This window comes from Ixodes scapularis, unplaced genomic scaffold (genome assembly GCF_016920785.2).
Source record: "Ixodes scapularis isolate PalLabHiFi unplaced genomic scaffold, ASM1692078v2 PGA_scaffold12__126_contigs__length_90152505, whole genome shotgun sequence".
NCBI lineage: Eukaryota > Metazoa > Arthropoda > Arachnida > Ixodida > Ixodidae > Ixodes > Ixodes scapularis.
Window position 1 is genome coordinate 12431084 of NW_024609838.1, and position 25706 is coordinate 12456789.

General features: G+C 47.0%; 2 protein-coding genes and 1 non-coding gene across 3 annotated transcripts; 2 read left to right on the top strand and 1 right to left on the bottom strand.

Moving 5' to 3' along the window:
• Nucleotides 1-42: 42 nt before the first annotated feature.
• On the bottom strand, nucleotides 43-19705 carry LOC8034207 (kelch-like protein 12). The gene is made up of 8 exons (XM_040501366.2): nucleotides 19594-19705; nucleotides 18652-18835; nucleotides 18095-18288; nucleotides 13212-13438; nucleotides 12320-12427; nucleotides 11488-11580; nucleotides 2426-2515; nucleotides 43-264 (listed from the first exon to the last, which is right to left on the bottom strand). The coding sequence occupies exons 1-8, from the start codon at nucleotides 19652-19654 to the stop codon at nucleotides 43-45; spliced, it is 1179 nt and encodes a 392-aa protein (XP_040357300.1). The 5' UTR covers nucleotides 19655-19705.
• On the top strand, nucleotides 4286-9635 carry LOC121046777. Its single transcript, XM_040501373.1, has one exon. The coding sequence runs from the start codon at nucleotides 4810-4812 to the stop codon at nucleotides 7195-7197; it is 2388 nt and encodes a 795-aa protein (XP_040357307.1). The 5' UTR covers nucleotides 4286-4809; the 3' UTR covers nucleotides 7198-9635.
• A 3878-nt stretch (nucleotides 19706-23583) lies between the features above and the next one.
• On the top strand, nucleotides 23584-23705 carry LOC121835393. Its single transcript, XR_006077599.1, has one exon. It is a non-coding gene; the product is annotated as a U5 spliceosomal RNA (small nuclear RNA).
• The last annotated feature ends 2001 nt before the right edge of the window (nucleotides 23706-25706 follow it).

The window sequence follows — 25706 nt, forward strand, 5'->3', positions numbered from 1 at the left end:
CCTTCCGGAGAACACGCGTGTTTTGCGGGAGAGTAGAAGCAATTAAAAATTTGTCCTCGCAAGTTTTTTTTTTTTTTTTTTAACGTATATTTTTGAAAGTCGGAGTGGTGTAAGGGCGGCGGAAGTGTACTTTGTGAACTGTACCCACCTGTAAGTTTTCTCTTCGTCTTGGAGAACCAGGGCCAGACCGAGGTTGGGATCCACAGCAGGGGCCAGGATCTGGTACGAGTCGCTCCGGACGACACCCTGCGCGCACTTCAGCTCCTGCGAGCAAGTTTAAAAGACTTTCTCGGCTTACTTCAAAAGTAACGATCTGACTGCAGCCAGATATAGGAGACTTTAAACAGCCTCGTTGAACTTGAGATTGCGATGAGGGGATCAGATGCCGCGTGTGTTAAGCGTATCGGAGCGCGTGACGCGAAAGCTCGCGCTGCAGGACCCATGGATCCTGGGTTAATCCCCATCCCTGCCCGTTTTGATCTGGACTATACTTCGGCTGTGTTCCATATCTTACCCTAATGGATCCGAGTTACTCCGGCGGATCGTGTCACGTGACAGCACAGATTGAAAAACGTTGGACGCGAGTAGGTTTCAGAACGCCAAGGGAACAAAACCCTTACCCTGGAGTAAGATCGAGTAAATTTTGGAACACGGCCTTCGTCTCACCCTAGCATAGAGAGAGAGAGAGAAGTGTTGAAAGGAAAGGAAGCCTAACCGCGAAGGCTGTGCTAGCGCGAGCGGTCAGCATTGACTGCCTTGACTAGAGCACTTCCTGCACGAACGCTCGTGCAGCCGCCGCGGCTTCATTCAAAGCGACTAGCTCGCGTTTTAAGCACGCGCGGTTGACAATAGTCCATACTAAGGTGAGACGAAGCATAGCATCGTACCGGCGTGCGGTCGCGTATCACAATAAGGAGTATTCACTGGCTGAAATTGTTGTGTGCGCGGCTGCCGAGCACGTTGCAAAAGAACTGCGAGATTCCGCAGTTCTTTTGCAACGTGCATTTCGCACCATCAGAATTGAAGGTCTTAGTAGCATCCTATCTGAGCTCTCTCTGACCATGCTCTCAAGACATCGCCTGCATATATGGCTTCCAGTGGATGAGTATTCACTGGGCGCCGTATTACCATGCTAAGAACGAGCCAACATTAATAGGCTGCTAGACCGGCCATTTTGGTGGTGTGGAATGCACGTTGCAAAAGAACCGTGAAAGCTAGCCATCAGCACGCGCTCAGCAGTCGCGCACACAGCTATGGCCGCCAGTGAATACTCCCTATACTGAGGGATGCACTTTAAAGATCCCAAATTAGCAGTGGCATACTGCACTCGCAAAATTTATCATGTAGCTGAGGTACCAGACGTTATTGAGGCTGACTATAACTTTCGGCTGTCTAAACATGCACACACTTTTATTATCTATACTATAGTGACGATGGTGTTGATAATTCTAATAATAATATTACTTATGATCATTATGATTGATGTCGATTCAAAACAAAAACGCATGTGCAAATCACGATTTTCTTCTAGCCTTTCGAATACGGAGATTAAAGACAGCTATATAGCATATTCATGCATAGTATATACTGCCAACATACAGCGCTGTCGACTGGCGCGAGCGCGTGGCACAGTCTATCGTCTCATTCACACGAGAGCGCGTGAGAATGATAACAGTATACGTATGGAACAAAGTTTATGAACCGAAATCAGCCTTTATTACAATTCTACTTCTTTTCACTTCGTTAATTACTTGGAAAACCGCGCACTATATCAACTGAACTCATCGGCCAGTCGAGATCGTGCGTTTTTACAACGGTAGCTATTAGTGCTCCTTCCAGGCAAAAAAATGTTTATCTGTGAACGCCTTCCACTGTACAGCGGATGCACTACTCTCCCCCTCCCGGTCGTTCCTCACACATACATGACAACTGCGGCGAGGTTTCCCCCATACAGGCCGCCGCTGTTCCGAAAAACCCCACGTGATCACGGGGAGAGCGCTCTCCGCCATCTCATCGCTTCTGCTACATCCACGTACCCTCCAGCAACGCCCCCCCCCTCCCCCCCTTCCCCTCCCCTCCGCCCCCCCCCCCCCCCCCCCCATACGGCAGCTGCCGTTGGAAATAAACCCACGTGGTCGCACTATGGCGACACGCTCTCTCGCCTCCCCACTGTCGCCGCCCAGGTTCCGTTTTCAGAACCCAATGCAAACATCGGTACAACACACGGACTGAAGGCGAATCTGCTTCATGCGTGCCTTTTCAGAACGCAGCAGCTGTCACTCGCAGCGCACTTTGCGTTGCCGTTCGCAATTCTTCTTTCTCTGTCGTTGACATTTACTCGAACCGCTGCGGCTGTCTTCAGACAGAATGACGTACGATGCTATGACATTTGGCGTAAGTCGGGGGTACGAGACAGATGGATCACCCTGCTTGAGACGAGCTCCTTTCTGAGTTGCCGCCCGTGATTTCGGAGCTCCACGGAAAGCCGCTCCTCCTTCGTTCCGAAGTCCGGCGACTGGAAACCACAACAAAAGAAAGCAATGGATCCTGGGATATTGTACGATACAGATTGTAGATGTCAAGAATAGTGTTTTCTTATTGTTTGACGATACAAATTGTTGATTGAAATTGAATACGAGAACAATGTTTGTGAGGCCTCAGTGAAAAAAAAAATGAATGAAATTATTTTATGTCTTTAAAGCGCGAAACACATGTACGACGAAACCGTCCGATCCGACGTCCGACCGCGCAATACGACGGTCGGAGGCGAGGGTTTTCAACGCTCTCCGAGGCTACGAAAACCCTCTCCCCCCCAAGGTCATTCCGGCAGTCCGCACGTCGGATCGGACGGTTTCGTCGTACATGTGTTTCGCGCTTAAAGGCACACAATTGCTCAAACATGAACCAAGTATAGCACAAAAGAAGCGAGCCCTGAGATTCTTAAAAATACACTAATATAAAAAAATAAGGGACATAGTAGGGATCCGTAATTTTTTGTAATTTTTCTACAAAACAAACACATTTTTCGCGCTATATTTACGCCGTTAGATGCAATTTAGGTGGAGATCACGGCACGCTCTAAGCCCCGCCCATTACCACGGGATTGGCATGGCTGCTCAGGTGAGCACGTTAGCAAGCCTATACAGTGTCTCCCTTTCGAGACATCCGGTCACTGTATACCGATGCATCAAGTCTGGCATCTGCATGACAGTCGTGCGAACAGATGCGCGGCAGCCTCCCGCATCGTCTGCTATTTCACCACCCTCTATCGTCGTCTGCAAAGCCCGTGAGAAGGGGACACGAAAGCTGCGCGTTGGCGTCCGTTTTCACCTTCGTCCGTTTGCTAGGCCATTGTTATGGACAAATGCATAGAGGCTCGACGTGAGGTTAGAAACTGTGTCATAAAAAAAAGTAAATAATTTTCTGTAAGCATCGTATCTTCTCAATATCTAATCATGGAGACTTTTCCTATCGTCTCAGAATCATAAAGCGGTGACAAAAGCCCGTAATAAAGTTTCGAAACCGGTTTTGCCTTGCTAGCAGACGACACAACTTCGCGGGTTCAGTGGTTCTTTCTGGGGGAGTATACGTGATCGCGTTGAAGGAGGTTGGTGACGATCGACACAACTATTTTCGGGGTCAACTTCCTGCGGGATTTCGGAAGCGAACAGTGCCCGTGCACAGCTTTGACGGACGCTCGAGGTGCGCGAGCGCGCGAACGAAGCTCACCCGCGATATTTGAGAAGGTCAAAACGCTGTGAAGCCGAACCCCATACGACGACGACGTGAAGTGTATCAATGTCGAAGTGCAGGCCAGCAGACGTTTCAAGGATTTCTGAGAGCACAGTTGCTTCAGTCTTCATCTATGTGATCAAACGAACTGTTCCTAGCAGATATATATTATCGTAGATGGAAACGGGCCGAGAAGCGTAAAACAGAAAATAAAAATTTAATCGGCGAACTTGTGACTAGAAACAATAAAAGGATGTGCATCAACGGCGGCAGCAGCGAGCGACGATGCATCGGCGTTACAGCTGGCTGTGAGTCGAGAAAGCCGCGCTCGGTTCCTTTTTTACTACACACGGCATATCGAACAGTCGACGTAGAATCTTCCGTGAGCTAGGGCGAGACTGACTATAGGAAGGGAATTCTGGCCTTCTTATGTTTTACGATCGGGGCCAGAGTAAACTCTAATCTTCTAGAGACACGGGGAAGCGTTCCTTCACAATCATGCACGTCTGAGCTCCTACTTGTGTTAGCGAAATCCGAAAACGAAGGGAGCAACATTGGGCAGACGGCCAGCGATGCGGGCAGGATGGCGGCATGCAAGTGTGCGTTCGCCGCACGTGTAACCTTTAATTTTATTTTCCTGTATTAAAGTCTTTTATTTTCCTAAAAGTTCGTTTAATGTGAGGAAAGACAACATCTCAGAAGTGGGATTCACCGAAACCTTCGTGGTGAGGCGATCCTGGAAGCCGATGTCGTCGGATTGCGCCGACGGTGATGCTCGCTGACCTTTCAATTGACGCTACGGACAGTGCCGAGCCCGTGCCGTCGTCGTGAGGTAGCGGCCGTGGAAAGTGGGCTCTTTGTGTCGCCTGCAGACTGCGTGTATGTGGACGCTGTCTCAACGGGTACCGTCTTCGTGAGGTGCCGACGGCGGAAACGTGAGTCTTCGTGCTGCCTCGTGGGGACCGTGCGTGCGGACGCTCTGTGTGACGTCTGTAGGCCTGGACGCATAACCGAAGGCGAAAAAAACAAAAGCGGCAACTGTGTGTACGCCTAGGAAGACGTCTAGACAACCCCAAGATGGCTAACGACAACGGAAACGAGATAATGCAAGCGCTACTGGAACAAAACCGAAGGTTACTCGACCTCGTCGAGAGGAAACCGGAAACGTTTCATGTTATGCCGGACCTCAATAAGGCTGTTCACGACTTCGACGGCGAGGGGTCGTCACACGAGGCCGGGGCGTGGCTCAAGAGTATTGACTCCATGGCAGTTCTGCACGGCTGGCCGGACAGCTTCAGGCTAGAGAACGCCAGGCTCCACATGAAGGGACCTGCTCGATTTTGGCTTCAGGCCCGTGTCGAAGACCTTACTACGTGGGAGGACTTCAAGGTGGCCTTTAGAAAAACCTTTGTGGGCGAAACAAGCACAGCCGAAAAATGGAAGCAGATGCAGGAGAGAATCCAGATGAGGGGAGAGTCTACCACTGCTTACTTCCTCGAAAAGACCTTGTTATGCAAAGAATTGGGTCTTGGTATGCAAGATACCAAGGAGCAAGTTCTGGTTGGGCTGCGGTCTAGAGACGCGTGCATCTCCTTGACGGCAAAGGAGCACAGGGACGAGGATGAATTGTTGGCAGACTTGCGAAGGCTGGAGAGAATAAGTGAATCAAGGATTCAGATGTCTCCAAGGGGCAAGCCACACAGCGGTGATCCAGGTGCAACACCTCGCGTCGGGTCATCAACCTCAAGGTCATGGGCTACTACTGCACGTCCAACCGAGCAGACTAGTGGAATACGCCTCACAGATCAGAAGAGTGTGGCCAGGGGCTCAATAAGTCAGGGAAGTAACATGATCAAACCGACGGATCAGGCAAGTGCTGGGGGACCACCCAAGAAAACACCGGAATCCTTGAAGCGAGATCAAGCTGAGCGAAAATGCTACAGTTGCGGAAAGTATGGACACATGGCGAGAAACTGCGCAGCAGCAAACCCTGTTGGCAACTTTGTGGTGAATCAGAGTTCAGGTGACAGTGATCCAGCTAAATTCCTGAAGGCTGCTCTTATCAATGGAACTCACCAGCTCTCGGTGATGATTGATCCTGGAAGTTCAGACTGTATATTGCGTCATCGAGCGGCTGAAAAGTGTAACCTACAAGTTGTGTGCAAGGGCCAAGACTTGTATGGATTTGGGAACACCGACACATCTACAGTGCGGTCCATTGGAACTTCGGAGGTCGACATTGAAATCGACGATGTGGTGTGCCATAAGGTCAAGGTGATTGTCGTCAACGACAGTGCCCTGCCTGTGGACATGCTGGTCGGTAGGACCTGGACGGAACAAGACCACATTGCATACCTGCGTATGGGAGATGAGCTCAGGATTGGCTACCGTGATGACCTTCCATTTTGTGACATCGACCTTGCCCAGATAAAGCCTTCCAAGGAACCTCTGCGTGTCAAGGAAACCATGGTGCTGCCCAAAAGAACTGTGTGCTGGGTGACAGTGGAGACTGGTAAGAGTGAAGGAAGTCTCATCGTACCTGGTGGGACCGACAAGGGAATGCTGCTTCACATTGAACACGGAAGGGTTGAGATACCTGTGTTGAACGACAAGGATGAAGACCAACAGCTGCTCAGGGGAAGTTTGTTTGCTCACGCAGAATTGCTCTCGGAGAGGGAAGAGTTAACCCCAGTGAGGACTGTGCCTCAGCAAGAGCCCATAGATCGTGGCATGCTGAATGTCGGAAAAGACATCAATGAACAGCAAGTGGATGCACTGCTGAAGATGCTGAATGAGTATAGGGACTGCTTCGCACTGAATTTGTCTGAGTTGGGGTGTTGCAACCATCTAGAAATGACCATCACAGAAAAACCTGGAAGTACCCCAGTCAGCTGCAAGCCGTACAAGACTAATGCGGCGGAAAGGGAAGCGATCCAGAAAATTGTCGAAGAGTGGAAAGCGACTGGTATCGTCACCGAAACAACGTCGCCATATGCTAGCCCTGTGCTACTCGTGAAAAAGAAAAATGGAGAAAATCGTCTTGTCATAGACTATCGACGGCTTAGCAGCCAGACTGTGCCAGAACACTTCCCATTACCAAACATAGACGACCAGCTGCAACGACTGTCCGGTGCACGAATGTACTGCGTGTTAGACTGTGCAAACGGATACCTCCAGCTTCCACTGAGTGAGGAATCGAAGGCCAAAACTGCATTCATCACGCCTGATGAGACTGGACAGTTTGAACGTATGGTGTTTGGGCTGAGAAATGGCCCGGCTGTATTTCAACGTCTGATGAACAAAGTCCTTGGGACTGCGCAACAGTGTAGCATTGTGCTACATGGACGACTTGTTGATTCCAGCCAAGGACTGGGAGGACTTGCTGGTTCAGCTCAAACAAGTCCTGGATGCTCTGCGGGCTGCCGGACTAACCCTGAAACTCTCCAAGTGTGTGTTTGGAAGTGATGAACTTGATTACTTAGGCTTCAAGATTGTGAAGGGCTACCTAAAGCCAGGTGAAGTGAAGCAACAAGCCATACTGGAAGCTAGCCCGCCGACCGATGTTCACGGGGTCAAGAGGTTTCTGGGCCTGACAGGATTTTTCAGACGGTTCATTCCGCACTATGCACTGAAGTCAGAACCTCTTACTCGTCTGACCAAGAAAGAAACAAACTTTACATGGCGAATCGAGCAACAGGAGGCTTTCGACCAGCTCCGAAAAGAACTAACAGAACCCCCGATACTGAAGTTGTTTGACCCTTCAGCCCCAACTGAACTCCACACGGATGCAAGTATGCATGGACTTGCGGGAATGATTCTTCAGCAAGACGAGTCAGGACGCTGGCACCTGGTGTTTTGTGTCAGTAAGCGCACTACTGATGCCGAGAAGAACTACCATGCAGGAAAACTAGAGCTCATGGCAGTAGTCTGGAGTATGGAAAGACTGCGTCCATTCCTTCTAGGCATTCCGTTCACGCTGGTAACAGATTGTCAATCAATCGTGTACCTCAATGCACACAAGACTCTTAAACCACAGATAGCAAGGTGGTTTGACTTGCTACAGGAGTATGACTTTGAGGTGAAGCACCGTGCAGGTGAGAAAATGGCTCATGTGGACTACCTGAGTCGCGAACCCATAGGGGCGTCGGAGGACACCCTTGATGAGGTCGTCGAAACCAGGGTTGAGGTTTGCCTCACTTTAGGGTTAGAAGACCAAGTTGTGGTCATCCAGCGATCTGACGCAGACTTGGCTAACCTCGCACAGATTCTGGAGAAGCCAATGAAGAAAAGGACCAAAGAGGAAAGTATCAAGGTCAAGAATCTACGACTGAAGGATGGAAAGCTGTTTTACGTGGAGGAAGACGGACGGCTCCTTTTTGTGATGCCCAAGAGCATGCGTAAAACACTGTGTGTCAAGTTTCACGACTTGCAGGGACATTTCAGCACAGACCGAACTGTGTCGAAAATCAAGGAACTCTATTGGTTGCCTCGGATGAAGCGCTATGTGCATCAGCACATCCGTATGTGTTTCGAGTGTCTGTTCACGAAGGTACCAGGAGGGAAGAAGCCTGGACTTCTGCACTCTATACCGCCTGGGAAGAGGCCATTTCAAGTTGTACACGTGGACCATGTTGGTCCGTTTGTGAGAAGTTCCAAGAAAAACCAGTGGATCTTGGTGGTGGTGGACAATCTGACTAAGTTTGTACGCCTCTACCCTGTGCGAGACACTTCAGCAAGGAATGTACTACGGTGCGTGCAGAGTTTTGTCACAGAGTTTGGACTACCTGAACGCATCATTTCGGACCGTGGTTCCTGTTTCACATCCCACAGCTTTGAAGCCTTCTGCCGGGAAAATGGTGTAGCCCACACACTGAACTCGTCACACCATCCAAGGGCGAACGGCCAAGTAGAGCGAGTAAACCGAACCCTTGTACCGTGCATTATGGCTACAATCGAGGACCCAACTCACAAGGATTGGGATCAGAACATCAAGGAGGTAGAGAGCTACCTGAACATAGCATATAATGCCTCAACAGGCACTAGCCCCTTCAGGCTTCTGCATGGATATCAACCAAGGATGCAAGACGGTGTCCTCAGATGGCTAAACACAGAGAATGATGAGTGGGTATGTCCAGAGCAACTTCAAGAGACGGCTCAAAATGACATAATGACCCAGCAAGGAAAGTCGAAGCAGTACTTCGACAGGCATCACTTCGCAGCGGAAGGGCTGAGCGTTGGAGACGTAGTCGTTATGCGCTGCATTCCAGAGCACACCGGCGTCCCAACAAAAACCCAGAAGAAGTTCAGAGGCCCACTGACTGTGACGGAAGTACTCCCAGCGGACACCTACAGAGTGACCGAAATGAATGGGAAGAAGAGGGTCTACTCAACAACCGCCCACATCAGTCAACTGAAGAGATGGGGTGGAAGATGCCAAGAACCGTCCGACCAATCAAGCACCGACGAAGAAGACAGTGTGCCGAGACGCAGCGTGCGTGTGCCCAAAAGACCTTCGTACCTTGGGGACTACGCCACATGAACTGAGGACAGTTCGCTGCCAGGAGTGGCCGAGTGTTAGCGAAATCCGAAAACGAAGGGAGCAACATTGGGCAGACGGCCAGCGATGCGGGCAGGATGGCGGCATGCAAGTGTGCGTTCGCCGCACGTGTAACCTTTAATTTTATTTTCCTGTATTAAAGTCTTTTATTTTCCTAAAAGTTCGTTTAATGTGAGGAAAGACAACACTTGAAACTGAAAAATCAGCAGAACCAGGTACGAAACACACACCCATATTGCGAGCCTGAAGAACGAAGTTTGGGGTCTCGAACCGCTCATACGTTCGAGTTAAAATAATCGCTCCTTTATTACCATGCACGTCAAATGCAAAATAAAAAAGGGCCCGACGCTGCTTTGATATCATGTTCTAAACGGATTCTTTTCTCGCTGTATTTTTAGCAGATCTCCATGCGTGTGATGATTTGCGTCAGACAGTATCGCGTATCGCACGGAAATGCAATTCGTTTTTATAGACCTGACTAGTTTTTAGGCCTGCCGTGTTCCAAATAAAAACAAAATTAAAATTGTATTATTGTGCAAACGATTCAAACTGTTGCAGACATTATGCTTCAGTCATTTCGTGTGCGCTCGTCGCCATGCGTTCGTTGTCTGCAACAGGCATTTCGAGGCATCTCAAGGACCGGAAGTTGCCGTCGCAAATGTTTCAGAAACAGCCGACTCTCGCCAAACGTGAAATTGTGAAATCTAGGCTTCCTTTATCTATTATTTTTAAACACTTAATTTCTGCGTTCTAATTTTTACCGATCGTTCTTTCGGAGCTAAATCCAGTCCCATATATTCGTCCATAACAGCGCCCTTACCAACGGTTTGTTTGGAGCGGTGACGTCACACTTGCGGAGTCAAATCGCTTTTCTGTTTTTTTTTTTTTTTTTTTTTTTTATTTTGGCATGGCTTCCGCGGGCACATAACGCACCATTAAAACGCGACAATATTGGCTTTGGCAGGTCAGGTGTACCGCAAATCTTGAGCTACCTGACTCTCGAAGCGAAATGACGGAAACATACCTGGATAAACTTGATGAGTGCCGATCACCCGATTGCCTCCAGCCAAACGGCTCGCATTGGAACCATGGTTGCAATCACGACGGTTTCACAATTGACAACGGAGCGGGGCCACTTTTACGAGAACCAACATTTTTATTCTGCATCAACACGAGCACAAAACACATCAAGCCAGATCTAGCAACATAATTGCCGTGGGACGCTATGCTTAGACGAGTCTCCCTACGAAAACAAGCACCCGCACGGCTCTAGCGAAGGCGATTACTTCTGACAGATGTTTGCTGCAAACTACGTCCGTCGAGGAGGTCTTCCTCGAGGTATATACCTCAGTGAACACAAAACGACTCGTACTCATAAAGATAGACGAGCTTGAAGAGCTGCGCTCGTTGAGCACCCCGCAGGCGCCAGGAGTCATGTTTGTTATCGTTTCACACCGATGCGGAAAAAGCAACCTTGGGATACTTTCGAAAACAATGATGACTCTATCTAGACTATTTGTTTCTCAAACATAAATATAATGTCTACAAAAATACTATTACGGCACTGAGAAACAATGTTACAACGAACAATCCACACAGCAATCCTCTCTCCAACCAATGAGAGCCGAAAAATGGAACGCAGGTAACTATACGTTCCTAGGCCGGACTACATTCACCTATATTGCGTCAAACAACGTAAATATGAGGCAAATATAATTTTTTAGTGGATAGAAATATTTAAAAAAATGAGTCCCAAATAAACCCTTTAAACATAATATATAATATATATATATATATATATATATTTATTTATTTTAGTGTACGTTAAGTTGGTCACTGACAACCTAAGAAACGTAGGGTGTGGCGAATGCTAATCATCTTATTACCACTCCTTAGTCGTTAAGACTACCCATCTGGCCGGGATGGGGCGCCACGCTCCCTCGCCTCCCCACTGTCGCCGCCCAGGTTCCATTCTCGTCTGCGTTCTTATACTCAATAGCAGATAAGAACGTCCAAGAACGTATCAAGAAGCACGAACGTCATAAGCCACACCACGCGTTTCTTAAACTGTCAGTCAGACCTACCGTATTATCTTATTTGCCGTTAAAATGATTTCACGTACAAGCAAGCGCCGTGTACGCTACAAAACGTTACACGGCACCATTTGGAAGCATGAGGCTGCAAAAGGGTCGATATACCTTTTCGCGGGAAATGTCTTGCCTTCGAATCTTGGCGTGGTCGAACGTCGAGTCTAAAATCCGAGTCGATTCGAAAACGCCAGCTTTCGGAAACTGCGAGTTTAATGAAAGAAAGAGTAGAAAAAAGATCAGCGTTCAAGTAAGGCACCGCCAGTCAAGCCCAATGCGGCTTTAGCAGGTCTCATTTCACATTCGTGTTGTTCGTTTGCAACAAAAATATTATTGTTATTAAACAAATAGGATCATGCACGCTGTGTAGCTATATATAAACAAACACATTAAACGCAAAAGTCCCCCCTTTCCCCCCAAAAGGCAACCAGAACAACGCCACAACACCATACACAAGAAGCAAACTAACAAACAAAACAAAAACCAAGAAGAGTATGTGACTATACTCCGTTTCACCTTACGTCAAGGTGCAGCGGTTGCTACGAGCCATCGGAGCCACTCAAATGCTGTGGGAGTGTCATGTGACGTTGGAGAGGGGGCACAGCGACGTGCGGAAAGCGTCCACGGAGCGGGATTGGCTAGGGTAGCTCGTAGCTTTCGCTGCGTCCGGACGTAAGGTGAAATGGAGTATATCCGAATCAGGGTGAATTATTGAAGTTTTATCAACGAGACACGCTACGAACCCCGCATAATTTACCTAGTTAAAAAAGTGTCTAGTCACTCACTCTCGGCTTGGTAAATGGAGCGCAAAGACAAAGGAGGAACAACGTAGAGAGAAGATAGAGTGCTCTATCCCTGTCTCTACGGCCTTCCTCCCTTTTCTTTGCGCTACTTTTACCAAGATGTATGACCAACAAGCCCAGCAGATAATTTTCAAACTCACTCTCGGATCGAGGTCGCTTTCTTGATCCCGGAGTTTCCTGCGCTGCCGGTACCGACGGTAGACTGTTCGCAGCTTGAGCTTGGGCTCGTCGTCGTCGCTTTCAGCTTCCTGAAAGTTGGTCATAAAAGAGTCCTTACGTGCAACCCTAACAATTTTCTTCTAAAAAAAAAAAAATGGGCTGAAGAGCACGCAAAAGACCACCCGTGTGCGTATTTGTATTCCTCAGGTGCAGTGTAGATTGTCTTTTTCTTTCAAGATAAACAGTCTCCAGTTCGCGTTCTCAGCATCGTTCTGATCATCATCTATATTCATTTCTACTGCTCCCCTTCACTGATGATAGAGCAGAAATGCTACCGCCCTACAAAAAAATGACACACAGAAACGAAAATGCTTGCATCACACGGATGGACTGCAAGTATATACTATGACGGCATCACACGTACCAAGGAACAACCCCCTGGTCACTCTGCCACTAAGAACAATGCTCCACTGTGTCGTTATAATCTAATCTATAAAAAAAGAAAACGTTTTTACGTTTATTTTTCTGCGGAACACGGGAGAGACCGGTGGCAGTCAATCACAGCGAACAATGGAAAGTTCCACGAATGACGAAGCTCAGAATAGTATAAAAATGAGCAAGTGAAACGTCAAGCTCTACGATAGGCGGCGGAAGCTACCGCCCATTATAAAGGGTAGAGCCGTTTGCATCCATCCATCCTGCGCACATCGCTTTTTTTGGAGACAAAGGCAGCCAGAGTCTGAAGGCAGCCTTTCTGTCCACTGCACTCGTCGAACGCTTTCGAATGCGAAAGCTCTCCCAGTGTCTGCCCGCATTCTTGATTTCGGGAAGCGCGCATATTCTAGAAATCATAAAACAAAGGCGGTGACTTACGGAACGCAGTGACTTGAGGGACGGCGACCTGCGGTAGCCCGAAAAGGCCAGGGCGCTAGCGCCAGCGAGTGGACAAGGCAGCGGTCGGGCGGCACGGATTGTCTGGTCCGACACGTTCAGCTGGGTGTGGGCGTCAGTGGCCACGCCGCGTTCGGTATCGATGCCTCCGAATATAGACACCTGATTTCCTGTTGAAGAAGGAGGAGCAAAACAATACTTTTCTGTTACTTTTTATAGTGGGAGCACAGGCTGCCAAACTACAGCTCCGGTTCACATCCTTGCGACTGCTTCGACCGAAAGCTTGGCTAAAAGCCTGTTTTTGAGCCTGTTGTGGCGGCTTACGAGCGTCTGTGTGGCAGCGCAGCCTGGTTCCCTAAGTAACCACGAGAGGCTTAGAAACCGCGGTCTTGTCTCAATCAGTCGTAGTTAAACGCAAGTGTGTGAACGGGCCTTAAGAGTTCTGACTATTTAATGCTGCTTTCAAAGGCGATGAAACGGCACTGATAGATCACTCAATGAAACCTTGTCTGCTATCCAATAATCGCCTTCTGCGTGCCACTATAGCCCGTTTTTGTGTGACGGTTCCCCTGTTGAAATATGACGTATAGTTCGGTTTGGTAACAAAAACCAAAAAGCTAGGCCTAGCTACAATACAAAAAAAAAAGTATATAGCCAAGAAAAACGGATAACTATTGCCTCCAACCCTTTCACTTCTAGCGTCTCCCAATCGGCAAATAATATGATTTGCCATTTTTACCCAACTGAGCAACGTATATCTACCACATGGCAGCCGCCATATGGAATCTGATAAACGCTGTAAAAGTGTGTGTGCACCTTTGGGGCGGCTATCACTTAGACTAAAAATGCCCGTCACAGGGCTGTGGGCGGATGCGCAGAGTCCGCGACTGTCTTCAAAAGAGACCGAGTGTCCATGCTCAGAACGGATTTCACAGTCAAGTTAGAGAGAAAGATGGAAGTACGCAGGAAGGCGATCATCAGAATGTCTTGTCTATACGCGTATTAACGCTCCTTTATTTATTTTTTATTTTTCTATTAGCTGGTACACGCAACGTCGCTAAAGAAACTATCGAACAGGTTCAGTTTGAATGTCGTCTTCTATCTCAGATTAAAACAGCACAGCTGCATTCGTGGGCGGATAATAACGTGAACTCTGGTTCTTTCTGAAGTCCGGGCAGCTTCACCCTTACCGCGCTTGCTGCGTGAAATCTGGCTCGCTGGATTTATTGACTAAATGAATTAATGATGGCAGTTTGAATAACTCAGAACGTAGACGGGGAAAAATTGTACAACGCGTTCTGCCGTATCCGCATTCCTTAAAAAATATACTACTACTACTACTACTACGGCTACTGCTGCTACTACGATACAGCGGCTCTCCACTGAAATCCATAAAATGCAATGTCCCGCTTTCAAGTCGCGAAACGAACCAACGGGGAAGTTTGCGCATACCTACGATGGCTCCGCAGAAGCCGTGCCTGGGCGGGTTGAGCCGGCAGCAGTGCTTCCAGGCCCGGTGCTCGGGGCTCCAGCAGCGCAGCTCGCCCAGGGAGCGGCCGTCCTCGGTCACGCCCCCCCAGAGCCACAGCCGGCCGCCGGACTCCGTCGTGAAGGCCAGCGAATACGCCACGGGCGTCCACAGATCGACCGAGTGAAACCACCTGAAGGAAACCCCCTCAAATGTTGCCTTCGCTTTCGGGAAAAGCGAAACTATATATGCAGGCGAGCTCCTTGGGAAACATCCTAATCTCTTCTCTGTGTCTCAGAGTTCAGATTCTTGAACATGCTGACAAACACCGGAGATAACAGAATCTGTTGTGAATGACCTATATGTGTATGTGTGTGTGTGTGTGAGGGGGAGAGACGTCAGGTGACGTTGAGGTCACATGACTGTGACCTCGCAGCGTCACGTGGCGTCAGGGCATCATGTGACGTGGCACCGTCATATCACATCATGGTGTCAAGCGACTCGATGATGTCACGTGGCGCATCGGCGTCATGTGACGTCATACATCATGGTGTTACAGGATGTCACAGCCCTTGGTGACGGTTTTCTCGTGGAATTCGGCCTATAAAACGCGTTAGTTAATTTTCCTTGTAGACACGGGGAAAACCGATCAGGGGCAATTATGGAAGGTGCGAATTACGGGACACGATTAAATCTAAAAAAAATGCCATGAGCACACAGACGACAAGCAAGTGTCGTGCGCGCATCGTCCCTGTGAAAGACATTTTTGTTCGCCGCGCTTCCTCGTTCTGCAGGAATGTCAGCTCAGGGACATCTTTTTAGCGTGGTGTGCGTCCCACCTTCCTAGTCTAGTCTTGTGCGAATAGTGGATTTTGAGTTCGAAGCGAATTCGAAGCGAATAGTGGTTTTGGTCGAATATTGTCGAATCGAATATCGAATAGTTTTTCGACGCCTTTCACTACCATATAGCATAATGCTTAGACGAAACCACAGCTAAACTTGTGAAGGTTATTCCTCTTGTTCATTTATAAGCCAAGTTTAATCTACCTGTATTTATGAACTGTGACCTCATAAGGCCTTATGTTTTGGGATGGTAAGTAAACGACGGGTTTGACATAAAATGAATCCAATAGAAATGGCTAACTATACCCAATTGACTGAATTTACAAATCTTAAATATTTTTTCTTTAATTTTAAGTTAAAAATAAATGAATCGCGCATGATGAACGCAGGTTATAAGGAAACATCTGCCTAACATATACTCTTGCAAAACAGTCAGTTTAATCTTGGAACTTTTACTATGATGTAGATACTGTAAATCACTTAATGTTCGCGAGCCCTTAATTTTCCCGAATATCGCGAATTGAAAAATTTGCGAAATTTGCAGGCACGCGAAATTGTTGGTCCTCAAGAATTCCAATGCAGGTCTCTAGAATTTGCGAAATTTAGTGGCCGCGATTATGTCCTCTGTGACCGATTCGCGGAAAATAGGGGCCGCAAAGATAAAGGGTTTTACAGTACATACACATTCACAAAGTTTCCATTTATTTTCATATACAGCCGGAACACGTGCACCGTCCCGCCTTGAATGTATGTTTTTTGTTTGTTTTTATTTTTCAAGTACGCAATAGACCGATCTCACTAAGCGTTCGGCGCATGCGTGAGGCAGACGGCTGCGAATGCGAGAGCTCGTGCCGTCTCGTGCTAAACACGCGCAGATTTTCACGGGGTTGTCGCACTTGTAGAATGACTGAAGTTCCCTCGATGCATTGCGGCAGCGGTGGCGTATTCAAACTGGCTGGTGAGATCGGCCTATTGCAATATTCATACTTTTCCATGTGTTCATCGCGGCGGGTTACTCCGTTGAGTGCGCTTCTTACCGAGCACCGATGTAATGCGGAGAAACAACATCCGCGGAGCTCGCTTCCGCGGGTATTGCTTCTCCGCAGTGCACTCGTGCTCGGTAAGAAGCGCACTCAACGGGGCTAAGCCGCCGCAATCAACACTTCGAATCGAAAAACACGAATAGTGCAGTTCTTCTCGAAGCGAATATCGAATAGTGTATTATTCGGAACTACTATTCGAAATGTTGAATATTCGCAAAACCCTACTTCATACAATCCAATCAAGATCGCTGTGCTTGGCAGGAGCATAAACAGGGTGCTTCTTTTTAAGCTTAATAGGTTTGTTTTTTTAAAAAAAGTCGTGGAAGGCTACACCAACACAGGTAAGTTATACGGCCAGGGGGACATAATATAGACACTGCGTCCGCCATGTATACAGCCGCCATTGCTGACCTTCTCTTGTCTTACCGGGATGCCGAGCCACTGAAGTCGGCATTGACGATCCTCTGCAAAGGCCTATGCTGGAGAGGAGGACACGGTAGAACTAAGAAGGCCAACAACCTCTTCTCTTGTGGTACGGATGAGACTGAGGCTTAGGCTTAGGCTAGGTGGCGCAAGCTACCGCCCGTTACAAAGGGTATATCCATTAACATATATTCATGAATTGAAGCGAACAAAAAGAAACGAAAACTGAAGATCGGTTATGGCAGTGCCCATGTACAGCTGCCGCAATAACCGCCTGTAGGGGGGCAATCGTAACGATCATTCGGCTAATGAACTAAAATATGTTGATTAACATTATAATGATTGGCATGTTTCTAATTAGAAACTTGCTAAACGTCATTGAACACCACTGAATCGGTTAATATCAGAAATATTTAGACCAGGTGGGAATCATGGTGAAACGCTAAGGTTACTTACTCGTGCAGCTGCAGGAGCGAGGCTTCCGCTGCGAGAACGCGCCCGTGCGGTTTTTTCGTTCCTTATCGTTCGCGTTTTCTCGCCCCGAATCGTGCCCGTTGCACGAGCGCTAACATTACAGCACTATACTTTGCTTCCCACCAGCTCTCAAAATGTTTCCAGAAATTACCGATTTTTGTGGTTTTAAATAACGCTCAGCACGTTTTTTTTTTTTTTTTTTTGCTTTTTTTGGAACTACGTGTCTATTTTCACTATAGTTAAACAGTTAATCAAGAAGTTTTAGTTTCTTATGCAACTTCTCCTGACGATTAGCACCCCTATATTATGCCCGCCCCCCCCCCCCCCCGCCCCCCCCGGGTCGCATAACTCACTTGCACAAAACCGCATAATTGTAACCTTCACGGCTATTTTTTTTTTTTTTTTTTTTACATTTGAAATGAACATTTTTTTTTATATGAGAGTGCATTGTAATCTTGCGTTTTTTTTTCTTTTTTTTTTGTGTGCGTATTAAACCCAGAAAAACAAAGATCGTGATCGCCGTGACGATGTTTTTTTTAGCGGTGCTTGATTCTGACCATCGGATCGTCGGCTGCGGTCGCACTCAACCAGTTCCGCAAAAAACGTATACCTGCCGTCAGTGAAGTCAAACTGGTAGACAGCGTCCGTGACCCTGCAGTCGGTGTTCTTGGAGCGCGTCACCCCTCCCAGGACCCAGAAGGACCCCTGGAAGTGGGCAGCCGCGGAGGCCATCAGGGGACGCGGGAGATTCGGGAGCTGCTCCCAGCGTCCGGTGGACACGTCGTAGCTTTCCACCGAGTCCGTGATCCTGACGGGACAAAAGGGTATACCATGACGACCAGTTCTGGCCAAAAGACGGACGTCTTCGGAAGAAAAAAAAAATCGTTTCATAAACAGCAACAGCGAATCATAGCCGACCTCGAACCTTTCCTCTTCGGAACGCATCAGCTAAAAGGCCCAAAGGATGGATCGCAAATTCACGAATCATTTTTGGCTTAGTGCTTTCGAAATTTGTGCTCGTCACTTTCGTTTGTGTCAAAGTTACACAAATATGATGACGTGCAGAAATGGCCTAAACAAAAACATGTCGCCGTCATTTATTTATTTATTTATTAGGAAAGCGAGATTTTACGCATTTTTAGATTGCTGACTTTTAGTGGCGGTGACCCACCTGCCTTTCTTGTCTTTGCCGCCGGCCACGTAGATGCGTCCCAGCGCTGCAACAGCCACGTGACAAGCCCTGGCCCGGTTCAGCGGTGCCACAGTTTCCCAGGACATCGCGAGGACGTCGAGTCGGAAACAGGACGCGCTAGCCAAGGGCTCAGCGTCAAACGTCGACTCCAACGTGTATCCACCTACGAGAGAGTTGACGTACCTAACGGTCTCGGTAGGGGGGGTCTCGGACCCTCCGCCGATTTTGAAGGGTGGTCTGATACCCCTTGCCATAGCCCTGGCGTTGGTGAAAACACAATCATAATTGCTTGTGATCAGAAATGTTAGGATTTTCCCCATTCAGGTTTGGTTGAGTAACAATCTCAACAGAGGGGAAAAAAAAATGTTGTAAGCAGTTATGTCAATTTAGTGTAAAAAAAAAGGCTAATGTTTTAGGGCACTATTGATTCTTGAGGAGAATAATCGGAACCACGTTGTTGATCGGTTTTGTTTCCTGCGGAACATGCCGCGTTACACATACGTTTTAATCAAGTTGCTTTTGTGCACATCTAATATGACCCCCGTTTACCATATCGTTTGTAGAGGCCCCCGCAACTTACAGGAGACTAACGGTCAACTTCGCATGCTTCACTGCAGCCCTTCGGTGCAAACCGTAAAATGTAGGACGGTTTCCAAATTCCACAGCTACAAAAAAAGAAAAAAAAATCCTCGCTTCGCGTTTTCTCTGTGACCCATTCTCATGCAATGTCACCTACAGCAAAACACAAAACGAACAGTCGAAAGATGGTGGAAGGTTTCATTAAAGCCGTGAGACGACAAACTCCGCCCCACCTCAGGACATTGCATGGCTCCGCCGGCCAATTTTCGCACATCATGAAAACATGTCGTGTCGCATCCCTTTTTGAATGTTTGTAGGCCAACGATTCGCCGGTTCACTCACCTATGATGTACACGCTGTCTTCGACGGCGACGGATGCGTGGTAACTCTTGGCCTGAGGCATGTGGCCGCAAAGTTCCCACGTCTCTTCTTCGGGCAGGTAGCGAAACACCGCGGAACCTATAGGTATGCAAAACGCAGGTGCTTAGCAAGCTCGCCCGTTTTCATCAAAGACAAACAACCCCCCCCCCCCCCCCCACACACACACACACAAAGTAAAAAAAGCGAAACGACGTGCGAGTTTTTTTTTCTTTTTACGTTTTCCAAGGGCATTGGCAGGCATCAAATTTTACCACTTTGGTTGGTGGTCCAAATGAGCACTTCCCCCACCACACTAAAAGTTTTGAAAACAACGTCTTGATATTATTTTTTAAAAAAGCGGCGACCGTTTGTTTACGTGTTCCTCCAGCGGAGCCCTCCACTCTTTACACTTTAGGAGTGCGAGCGCCGAAAAGGAGGCAGGCAATTTCATGTTCGCCCCTCGTCGCTCTTGCAAAGTGGAAAGAGTGTAGGCGCTTCGCGAGGGGAGCGGGTCCTGCAACAAAATGGTGTGTTGGGTTCCATTACGTACTGAAATCGCCGAAAAAACAGAGATATAGAGGAAGGACTGACGACTACATAAGGCGCCTTGTGTCGTCCCCACTCCTGACTCTGTCTCTGCTTTTCGGTGCCTTTAATACGAGTATGTTTCGCTTTTTTTTAACCTGCAACAGAATATAGGCTGTGTCACGTGACATTGCGGAGCGCAAGAGCAGGTGGCGCATTTCTGGCCTCTGATAAGTGGGTCATATATAGATTTCGTGGTTGTCAGTATTGCAGCTAACTTTATACTTAGACAAAGTATAAGATTTTTTTTTAATGAAACTTATATTGTTATTGCGGGTCTTTTCGTTATACAATCAGGGACCGGAACTCTAAAACTGAAATCTAACATGTAAAAAAAAAAATAATAATAATAATAAGACCGACTTACCTAGATCTTCCCTAAGAGGCTCATCGGGATTCATTCCTCCAAACACGACGATCACAGAATCCTGATGCTTCAGCTGCGACGCGCGAGGCAACTCCCGAAGACACTTGGACAATGCTGTGTTCGACCTGAGGTTTTGGGAACAAAGCGAGCTTCTGAGGTTCCTAAACTTGTATTCCAAAGGAACATTATAGACCATAATTACGCTTCGAAAAACTCTGTTCCTGGCCACGAGCACATTTGGACGCAATATCGATTTTCCTAACCAAGGAATAGAACACGTGCACAAACGAAAAACACGCTAGGTAAGTAATTTTATCCAACTCTACACTTTGATTATGCATGTTCTTAAGACTCTAGTCGCTGGAAACTTCAGAAATTCAGGGCGTGGCTTATAGGCTCTTCGGCACTTTCACTGGCTAATGCCTCCATCTCATTGGTTGTGGGGCGACCATTAGATGCTCGGGATCGCCCCAAGCCCGGCGTTTGTTAAGCTCTCGAAGAATATATTAGCTGTCGAGATGAGAACAAGGACATAACACAATGGGTTTGAACACGCTATCTACGCCGTATGATAATAAAGGTGTATCTAAAAAATATATATATATTACACTTCTCACCTTGTTTTGTTTTCCCCATTGAAGGGAAAACAAAAACACAGTGCAAAAGACACGTAATAGTAGAAGTACACAGTAGATCCTTTTGTACCAGCACAATGAATAGGAGAAGTACACAGGACAAGCCCAAGTAACAGTAAAAAACAGAGTACGTAGGACCGGTTAGTAGAAGTACGCAGGACAAGCGCTGTGTACTTCTACCTTTGTATTTTGCGGTGTTTTTTTTCCTCCGCCTTTGTTAAATAACTAGCCTGCCAGTTTATTTTAATTCCGTTTATTCTTTTTTTTTTTTTCTCCCTTTGAAGAATATGTTTTCCCGACCTCCTAAGGACGATGTTGCTCTTCTTCCTCCAGTTTCCGACGACGGGGTCGTCCAGGCTCACAACAGCCGGCTGGACCCCGGAACTGGTCGACGAGGCCTCGGGCGTGTACCAAGTCGAACTTCCCAGCGAGAACCCAGTCGTCCCTTCGCCCTGTCGAGGCAGTCGCTTTGAGGCACCATCGAACAAGGACTCCATTCCTCCAATTATCGCGCTAACGTTCGTTCCACCCTAAAGAATACACCAATAAAAATGTGGACGTTTCGCCGCCCATACACATGGCATCTTCAGTACACAGTGATACAAATGAGGCGAGGAGCCGGCCAGTCACTCTTTTATCGCGTATTTATTGCGCATTGCTACTGCAGTGCTTTATTTCGCAAATGACGTGGCGCTTTGTCCAGTCTGAGGTGCCTTCAGACAAGATTAGTGATAACGAAGTCTCGATTATAACCACCGCAAGGGTGAGGTTAGTCAGTCGCTAATGTTTTGATATAACGAGTTTTAGGGGACGTTACCACGGGCGGAAGTCAATTTATTCTTAGGTAAATCTCCCCTTCGAGGACTTCACCTAAAATCATTCGATCAATCTATCTGAATAGGGGTTTATGATATATGGAATCTCTCGTTCTTGTCGACATCGTAAAGCCGATGCAAGAAGCTAGCTCGTTTGAATCACTTATTTTACTGATATCACATCCCACCCAAGTTATTAGAAAGGAAAGAAACGCTTCGCACGACTGCAGAACGTTTCTGAGTAAGAGTGAAACCCGCGACACTTTGAGGTTTTTAATGAGGCGCGGCCTGCTCCTCGTACGAACACGCACGGCGGAAGCAGAGCCTACACCCCCCCTCCCCCTCCCCCCCCTAGAATCGCAAGAGAGAGAAAGTTGTAAGAGGGAAAGAATGAAAGATGCTCGGGTGAATGGGGGCGGAAGCTTATCAGCTCAGCTGACTGATGACCTGATTTCCCGAACGAGGGCCCCGATGTATCCGGGGCATGTTTCTACTAATAAACCCACTCGTAACGTTCTTTTTTTTTTTTTTTTGTGGCGTTGTAGGTTTGTAGGAGCGAATTTTGATTTTGTGACAGATTTGTGCCATCGTCCACGATTGGCTAAGTTACTGAGCACCTTTCTTGCCACGCCCCGACGATAACCAGGTAGAACGGGGAATGATATCTCGTTTCACCAAAGAGGAGAAGGAACCCACCAGTGGCCGTAGCCAGACATTTTTCTTCCTAGGATATTCATGACTGGAGTACGGGAGAAGGGAGGGGGTGGGGGGGGGGGGGGGGGACTTTGCTTTTTAGATTTTATGACGTATTTAACCATGCCCATCGTCCGTAGTTCGGTGTTGCCATTGCTGAGTGCACCTAAAATATTGTCGAAGCGTTTTACACGTCTTGTAGCTTGCAATATGTTATAAAACAAACATAATTAAAAAAAAAAAAAAAAAAAAAAAAACTAAGCATTTAGTTGAAGGAAAAAATCTCGGGGTCGGTCTCGGGCCGGGCTTGCCCCATAGACATCATGCTTGCCTGGTCCCGAGCCCAATGTGTATACGATCGGGCCCGAATTTTAGGGTTGGCCGGGCTCGTGCAATGCAATAGTGCAAATTTGGCCTAATAAGCCGGAAATAGAAAACTCCGTAAAAATAAATCATAATCGAATGAATCATACAGACATATACATTTCGCATACCAGGCAACGTATTTACTAGGGTACTAGGGTAGGGACAAACGGGGACATTCTGGCGACGTGGGGATTTTTCGACCAGGAAAATTCCCCAGCCGAACGAAGCGGCGAAGCCGTGCGCGAAGCCCCGACGATGATGATGATAACCTAGACATGGCTTCATTTCTTCGCGTTTTAAGTAAAAGCCGAATAGAAAGAAGTAGTGTTGTGCAATATTATATTCCTTTTAAGAGATAGTCTCCAAGCTCCGAATAAAATGCAGGTGTTAGTTACATGGTGACTTTATATATTAAATAAAAGCAATATAGTGTACATTTGCCACCGCATCACTGCGAAGTACAGGTCGCACGTGTCGAGTGGGTCCTTCTTTTCCGACGTATTGGAAATTAACGCTCAGGCCTCTCCTCATTATGACGACTTAATCTTTCGCCTTTTACTAAAGATTACCGTGGGGAGGGGCACTCCAATGAGCCTATAGGCCAATTTTTGGAAGGCCACTACCGTTTGGTAGAGGCCTCATAACGAAATCAAAAATCAGCTGAATACAGTCTGCACTCTGAAAGCCATTCGCCGCAACGTAGAGAGGGAGCTCAGGGAATGACGATGCCAGACATGCGTTTAGACCAAGAAACGCAGTCCGAGTTGTAAGCGTGTCGTTTTGGATTGCTTAATATTACAATGCATATTGCGTTTCTTGGTCTAAACATATGTTTCGTCATTCGCTGAGCTCTCCTTCCGTAAGCTGCGGTGATTGGCTCTCAGGGTATTTAGACCAAAAAACGCAGTCGAGTAGTGACATTAAGCAATGCAAGCACATGTTAAGACCCAAAAATGGACATTAAAGGTCTGAAAACTAAAATAAACAAAAGAAAGCTTTTTATGGTATGTTTATGTTTATTAACTTCCAAAGAATGGTTTCAGAAACTTTTATTTCGCAAATAAATTATTTTCGACATGTCGGCAGCCCTACAGCTCAGCAGGGGAGCACGTCGTTCGCGGTCTTTTATTATTTAGCGTTGTTTCATACTCGTTTAACATAGCCAGAACATCTCAACCTCATTGGAAGCACCATTTACACTGGATTTAGCCCGTAGAAGCTTTCCAAATTTAAACGTGTCAGTGGCCATGACTATACATATAAACAGAAAAAATCCAGAAAGTTTGGTTGAGACCCAAAACAGGGTTTACGATTGGTCCTGCCCGCCCTCTAAGAAATGCCTGCGCGTGTACTTACCCGCAAAACAATTGAAGAGCCAATCTCTGCGATCTACGAAATCAGCTCAGCGAATGATGAGGTGGAACATCTGTTTAGACCTTAAAATGAAGTCTGCGCTGTGGCATTACGCAATACAAGCATGACGCTTTGCATTGCGTAATGCTACAGCGCAGTCTTCATTTTTAGGTCTAAACGGATGTTCCGCCTCGTCATTCGCTCAGCTGATTTCCTAGATCGCAATGATTGGCTCTTTGAGTGTTTTGTGGGTAAGCAGACGTGCAGGCATTTCCTAGAGTGCGGTGCTGGGATATACACTATAAAAAAACCGTGAGCCTACTTTCCCGCACAACACTCGGAGAGCCAATCAGCTCAACTTACGGAGGCAGCTTAGCGACTGACGATGCCGAGATATATGTTTAGACCAAAAAAGGCAGTCTGAGATGTGACATTAAGCAATGCAAGCTTGACGTTTTGCATTGCTTATGTCACAACTCAGACTGCGTTTTTTGGTCCAAACAGATGTTTCGGCATAGTCATTTGCTGAGCTGCCTCCGTAGGTTGCGGTGATTGGCTCTCCGAGTGTTTTGCGGGGAAGCAGACTCACGGGCTTTTTTTTAGAGTGTAGTGCTATCTTCAGTAACACCCTTTCACAATATTTTCGACTTCAAATCCTATTCCTGTTTTGCTGCTCTTCCTTAGAATGATTTGCCTCTTAGTTCTTGCCAGTTTATCTGTCAGGTAATGCCTGCTACAAAAGGTAGCTTGCCTACAAACAATGCAAACTGGTAGCTATTGCCAGGGGAACAACGAAGACTCAAAGGGGAAGGTGCTAACAATGCTCCAGGTAAATTTTGCCTACCTCGGAGTCACAGAAAAGAAAGAAACCTATAGTTGAAACTCCAAATACATTTTTTCTCAGTTTCACTTTTTTGGCAGGAAATGGTGGTATGAGGAAATGTATCATTTGACATTTTGAAAGTGTAATTATTTCAATCCGGAATGCCCTGGACTGAAACTTCCTGAGGAACAAGTTAAGGTACTCATAATCGAAAAAAAAAAAAAAAATCTTCACGACAAAAACTTATTATTTTAAAACGCAGGAATTTGTTAAAATTGTTTGCGCTTTTCGGGTGTTATTGTTTTTCTCTGAAATTGGATTTTTTTAAATTAATTTTTATTCTACCTCACATAAAACCAAACGTTTTGTGGACTGCAATTATTATTTTTCTTAAAAACATTCACTAACAAAGTAACTTTTTTTTTCCCGGAGTTTGTTAAGCATAGCATGGTTGTAGA

Excerpts from the sequence above, each read along its gene's own strand:
- LOC121046777 (XM_040501373.1), top strand. The coding sequence starts at position 4,810 with ATGGCTAACGACAACGGAAACGAGATAATGCAAGCGCTACTGGAACAA.
- LOC8034207 (XM_040501366.2), bottom strand. The coding sequence starts at position 19,654 with ATGCCTCAGGCCAAGAGTTACCACGCATCCGTCGCCGTCGAAGACAGC. Across the intron at positions 18,836-19,593 it reads AGACAGCGTGTACATCATAG|GTGGATACACGTTGGAGTCG; the intron begins GTGAGTGAACCG and ends ACTCTCTCGTAG. Across the intron at positions 12,428-13,211 it reads CCCTCAAGTCACTGCGTTCC|GAAGCTGAAAGCGACGACGA; the intron begins GTAAGTCACCGC and ends ACCAACTTTCAG.